The sequence below is a fragment of the Macrobrachium nipponense genome, chromosome 4 (genome assembly GCF_015104395.2).
Source record: "Macrobrachium nipponense isolate FS-2020 chromosome 4, ASM1510439v2, whole genome shotgun sequence".
In the NCBI taxonomy this organism is placed as follows: domain Eukaryota; kingdom Metazoa; phylum Arthropoda; class Malacostraca; order Decapoda; family Palaemonidae; genus Macrobrachium; species Macrobrachium nipponense.
The window spans coordinates 82415879-82422843 of NC_061100.1; the positions used below are offsets into that span (position 1 = coordinate 82415879).

The 6965-nt window shown below is 36.8% G+C and overlaps 1 protein-coding gene across 1 annotated transcript in view; it reads right to left on the reverse strand.

The window, feature by feature from the left end:
- Window positions 1-6965, reverse strand: part of LOC135210977 (uncharacterized) — a 36811-nt gene that overhangs the window by 20401 nt on the left and 9445 nt on the right. Inside the window, exon 2 of the mRNA XM_064243971.1 lies at window positions 5456-5627. Coding sequence (XP_064100041.1) covers window positions 5456-5627 — 172 coding nt within the window. The remainder of the gene's footprint in view (window positions 1-5455; window positions 5628-6965) is intronic.

Here is a 6965-nt window from a genome sequence, read left to right on the forward strand (position 1 = left end):
AGTAAACATTCATTCGACGTAACGAATAAAAGTAAAAGCAAATACTAAAACAAAAAAAACAAAACAAAGTACAAGAAATCGCAAAACAACCAAAATCACAAAAAATAACATAAAATGACACAATCAAAATTAGAAATTAAAATTTAAAGTTATTGGTTAGTAAATACAAATGTTCGGCGGGAAAAGGTCTTAGTAGCTGATTAGTTATAATTAGTAAAACTAAGAAATATCGTAGTTTCGTTGCAAAAAAAAGGAAAAAAAGGTTCAGTGGGAAAATATTTTTTTAATCTTGAAATACCAGAAATTGTCTAACTGAAATGTTAATCGCGTAATTTACTTTTAACAGAGTTTAATGTTATGTAAGTGTGAGGATATTATTTTGGACTTAACTTCTTTCGTCGTCTTCGACTCCCGGGTTTACGTCTGACAGCTTGCGTTCGCCTACCAGCGCGTTGAATGATGCGTTGTTACGTCTGCGGGAAGGGGACTTCTCTCTCTCTCTCTCGATTGCGTTGACTGATGCGTTTTCGGGATTATGTTTTCTTTCCTCTTGATATATTCTTTACGCTTTCGATATCTTGTTCTTCTAGTGGAAGTTCTTTTACTGTTCTTCGGAGTGGAGTTTTTCTTTCGCAAAGTGTGGGTGGCTTTTTTTTGGAGCGCTTTTATTGTTACGACTCGATAACTGTCTTTGAATTTGGGGAAGCACTGGTACTGTCTTTTTGGGGGAGAACCTTCTATTTCGAGTGGCGTGAATGGATTGAAATCTCTTATGCCGACACTAAACTTTTGATTCCGTTTCGCGGCCGCTGTTTTTAACTGTCATTCGCGTCGCTGATCATCATTTCTTTGCTGTGTCTTTGTCTTCCTATCATACCGCTCGACATCAATTAATCTTGTCACTATATCAATCTTTATCTCATCGTATCCCGTCGCTCTGCCACCAATTTGTCTGTGACGGTACTTACTTTCTTTGCACAGATCTAAGGTAACGTGTGCCGTGAAGGCTGTACTTTGGGGAATTAGGCTTATATAAATTCTTCTTGTCTTGCTCAATGTTCTTAATCTGGAATTCGTTAAAAGGAAGGGTTCTACTTTTAGATGAGAAATGAAATTGATATATTCATACAAATTACGTTTTATTCTTCGTTAGGGGTTCTTACAAGGTTTTTCCACCTTCTGAGTTACTGGGCTTGGACTGATAAAACTTAATTGGCACTTGTTGCAATTACGAGTTATAGGCACGAGGGAAATTTACTGAGATTTGATTGTCACTTTCACTGTCTTTGATTGCTTCGCACACCACACTTTTGCACCTGTTCTTCTTCTGGGGATTCTTCTGTCCTTCTCTGTTTCACGGCCATGCCACTGCCGTTCTCCCCTCAGGCTCCCCGGTTGTTCTCTCTCTTGGCTTCTCTGTTCCCCTTTTTTCTCTGCTCTCTTTTCTGCCTGCTCTCTCTCTGTCTCGCCTTTTTGTTCAGTTGAAATCTCCTTAGCCCCGCCTTTGGATTTTTGGATTCTGACTGGGTGTGGCATTTTCTGAAAGACTTTTTGTCTCTTAGTGGCTACTAACTTCATACGAGACCGCCTTCCTGTCAGGTCTTCTACAGTAATTCGTATGGCTTTGAATTTGTATACGCCTCCTTCTTCATGTCCTGGCTTCTTAGTGGCGTATGCCTTGGTAACCTCATAGGTCATTCGTTGATACCCCTTTTGGGCTGTCTTATGACCAACACTCATGGCTTTTGATTCGTCGATACTAGAGGCCTATATTTGGGAGGGTGGAGCTTTTAAGAGTTTGGTACTTCCCTCTTTCTAACAACGGGTCATAGAATTCCTTTTTAACGTATGCCAGATGGCTCTCTCTGACCTGTTCACGAAGGGAACGCCGATTAGTCATAGGCGCTAATGAGAGTAGTTTCCAATTTCTCGAAGATGCCTGGGCGATATCGCTGGTCACTAATCGCTGGTACGGACAGAGGCTTTTTTGGGGGAGATGAAAACAGATGTCTAATGGCTAAAAGCCTAATGTTTGGAGTAACAAAACCCTCCTTCACTAGGAAAATCATTATCGTATTATTCCCTTTCCCTTTCTTCCTTATTATCCGTTTCGTGCCTTTTTCTTAAGTATTATTAAGTTATTGTCTTTTGGAATAACGACACTGTCCACACTATTACATGTGTATATATATATATATATATATATATATATATATATATATATATATATATATAATATAATTATCATGGATTATGATCAAAATTCACAAAATTCCGATAAAGATTGAAGTTGTAGGGGATTTATTGTTGCAGGTTAATCATACGTCTGGCAATGCCTGGAAGAGTACCTGGAGCAATCAGGTGAATAATGACCGTTAACCCCTGCAGCACCTGAAGGAAAACCTAATGGAACTACTAAAAACAGAAATCTCATTTGTGATGTCCGTGTTTGTATGTTTGTCACAGAGGCAAGGGCTTGAAACTTACCCTATCATTAACTTAGGTGAAATGAATGCCATGAGTAAAATTTTTTAGATTAGTCAAGAGTTCGGCTTCCTGTAGAGTACTAGCATTCAAACCAACATACAAACATACAAACAAACATTCACATATATTTGTTTTTAATATTATATATATATATATAATATATATATATATATTATATATATATCATATATGTCCATTCATATATGTATGCATATATATTGTATATATAATATATATATATATATATAGGTACATTATATATGTTTCAAAAAAATATATATGTATTGCGCATATATATGTATATATAATATATATATATATATATATTATATATATATATATATATATCTATATATATATATATATATATATATATACATATATATATATATATATATATATATATATATATATATATATATATACAAAGCTGTTATAGGATCAAGGGAAGAATGCGTTACCATATAAAGGCTTAGAAAATTCACGAATAATAATTAATGGGGAAATAGGAAAAAGAACGAACATAATGATCTTACAGATAACGACGCAACCAGAGTGTATGAAGGAACCTTTCTCATGCAAGCTGGACAATTAAATTACTCAGATGACTCAGAGAACCTAAAACCCCCAAATATGGTTTATACCTTCCTAAGGCCTACGTCACCTCCATGTTACGGCCTCTGAGAGTGGTCCGCTTCAGGTTCAATATGAAATAAAAAAAAAAATTTCAACACCAACAGTTGAAACTTGGGATACAAATATAGAAAGAAACACTAACACAACAAAGGTTTATTTACAAGCTTACTAACAAAGGTAAATGCAGAATGGTATCTCCTATTTACATAAAAAGGCAAAATCTTACACTGAAAGAACTGGGGGAACAGTGAGGTAATTCAAATACTTGCTGGTTAGTTTTGCGACTCGAAGCGATGGCTTCACAAAAGGAGAACGGCGATTGCAGACGTCCTCTTGACTCTGTATTGCAGAAAGTAATGTCTACTCTTGATACTTGGAAGGCAGGAACTCCCCAAAACCTCTAGCAGGACATTTTCTTCTCTGAAATCTGCTCAACGTCGAGATAACTCGGTCGTCCACTCCTGAAGACGACTAGACCAGAATCCAACCAACTCTCGAGCAACTTTTCTTCTGATCCTTCGTCTGTCCCTTTTTCTCTTATCTCTCTCGGATGATCTCTGCTGCTGCTGATCTCTCACTGATAATCTGTTCTGTGGCTCTTACTGAGGATATCTCTCTATGACTAACTGATGATCTCTCTCCTACTTCGTCCGTCGTATTTATAGGCATCCTGGGGGCGGGCCTACGGCGAGCGTCACAGACTCCAGAGATTACCGGAACTTCTCCGAAGAATCTAGACGAGGTATTGCATCAGAAATCGCGGCGTTTCTCACGTCACGTCGGCACCTGACGAGTTCCACAACACTCCTGCCGATTCTAGAACCATCATGAGAACAGGCGCCTCCAACACAATGCGCTAATGCCTCCTTACTGCCGAACTTCTCGTAAATGCGTTTTCCTTTCCTTTATCTTCTTTTGCTATAAAGCAATTACCTTGACACTCCACTACATAAAATTAATCGACACTACGGCTCTCCTGACGTATTCTGACACGCTCGAGGGTGAAGAATTAATTTCGATGGGCCATTTCAAGAAGCCTACTGACCCAGTGTCAGGACAGGGGAATCGATGCGTCTTTGTTTAAAGGAAGAAGTTGAGGCTCCCCCCTTATTAAGATAGGCCTTTTGGTTTTAACCAATCAAATCAGAGGTGCCAGACATTTAAGAACGTCCTATGGTGGGCGGGGCCTCGGTGAATATCCTACAAGAATGCCCGAAGACACACCCTCAAGAGCCTGGACATGGGCAAGGAGGCATTTCCCAATGAGAAGCTTACCAATTACTACAGGAAAGATGACAGGAAGGCGTTTTGAAGAAAGGGCAACAGCCGCTCAAACATAAAGACCCTTTCAGAAAATGCCACGCCCAGAGTCAAAATCAAGAACCCAGAGGCGGTGCTAGGAGGATAACATCCAAAATAAAGGGACTCGCCCCAAGGGAAGAAGGGAGTGTGAGAGAAGGAGAAAGGAAGAAGCCCAGTTTGAGGGAGTGAGAAGGGGGATGAAGTGTGAAGTCTGGTATGAAGTGTTGATTGGGCCCCAGTGACAATATTGAACTTATGAAAATTCCCCGAGAGCTAAACAGACTTGAGCAAACTTATACGAAATCAGAAACGCCTTTTTAGAAACAGTACAAAGTCCAGTACCAAACAAATAGGTGGAGAAAAGTTATTAGTTTTTCTTTTCCAAGAATAAATACATACAAGGGACACATTCACATTTATTATCCCAATAGTATAAGAACCACTGTTAAATAATATGTAGATAGCAGACAATCTCTTACACGAAGCAGACTAATTATATATAATTATATCTCATTGTGAACACCAAATCCAGTTGCCCCACTCAGGTGTGTATCCACTACAAACACACATACGCACACACACACACACACACACACACATATATTATATATATATATATATATATATAATATATATATATGTATATATATATATATATATATATATATATATATATATATATATATATATATATATATATGGGTGAGGTACCCAGCCTCTCCTCATTTTCTGACTTCAGTTTGATGCTGTTATCTCTTTCGGTAGTGAGTCGTAATATTTATATCCATCTATCTATCATCTATTGATTTATCTATCTATCTGCTTATATATGCATATATATATATATATATATATATTATATATATATATATATATGTATGTGTGTGTGTGTTTGTGTGCGTGTGCGTGTGCCTGTGTGTGTGTGCGTACTATAGTGAGTATGCGCTTGTTGTAGTTAGAATGGTGAATAATTATGCGGATATTTGAAGAATGATTAAGGAACTGAACACAGAGCAATTTGTTAACTTACAGTGTACGCTGATGGAGACGCCCGAAGAATGGAAATGTCCAGAGGGCGTCGTGGCCGTGCAGATGTAGGTCCCGGCATCCTCCCTCGCGACGTAGTCCAGCAGGACAGAACGCCCTCCGACAACAAAGGCACCTCCGGGAAAGCTCAGGTTAGCGCCTCTTTGCCACTCGACCTGTCCAAGTGGAAGTTGAAGGGAAAAGGTAGTGAGGGGGTCCAGACATGTTATATAAAAAAAAAAAAAAAAAAAAAAAAAAAAAAAAAAAAAAAAAAAAACTAGATGTGAGACTTCCTGCTTTGGGGAGCAGTGCTTATCCGCGGAACATGTTCAAAAGGTACGGATAAATGCAGATGATAGTATTACTGGTAATGATCAGAAGACTAGCAAATTTAAAAATCCTGCTTAATATAAGCATTGATTTTTTTTCCACATTTTAACTTTTGTCATGGACATGGATAAGATAGGGTTTAGGCAACTGCTCTGCTTGTCCGTATCATCGAAACTTGTACTGAACGCACATTCTATTTGCCATGATGACAACATATATTAGCTTACCTTCACACAATCTTGATAGACTTCACGCAAGAAAGCAGGAATAAAGAAGGTTATATACATTTGATCCAATTATCTGTTGAATCAATCACACACTCACCCTCATATATATATATATATATATATATTATATATATATATATATAATACATATATATATATATATATATATATATATATATATGTATATATATATATATATACATACATATATATATATATATATATATATATATACATATATATATATATATATATATATATATATATATATATATATACATATATATATATCTATATATATACATATATATATATATATATATATATATATATATATATATATATATATATATATATATATATATATATATATATATATATATATATATATATATATATGACAGACGTTTATTCTGCATGTATCTGACGATATCCGCTGGCAAAGGAAGACAGATGCATACGTATCCGTGACTACGAGTGTCTTTACCTATTTGTGACCTCACATATATGGTGACTCCATATACATTTCAACAGTAATTCGCTTCTACAGAAACAGACTAATGGGTCCCTGATTGGCTGGACGGTGTGTTCCCTCGTGCAAAGCGGCACTTGGATAGTTCCGACTGATTGAGTGATTGATTGCTGTTGCACACTACACCTCAGCAATGCTCTCTTTGATAACTTTCACTGAAGAAGTCAGCTAGTCTACATAAAGGTAAACTGATACTATTACAGTTTCAGCCAGCGTGCATGGAAATCATTTTCATTTACTAAAACGGATGATCTTTTTGGTAAGGCATTGCGGATTAATGCAACTTTCGCAACTTGCAAGATCTCTTGCAGTTTCTTATGATGGAAAAAATATTGGTTGTCTTGCATAATGTCAGGAGAAATGAAGCGTAACGAATGCTTAAAACCTAGTCGAGCAACTTCTTATCGTATATTTGTGCCTGCAAA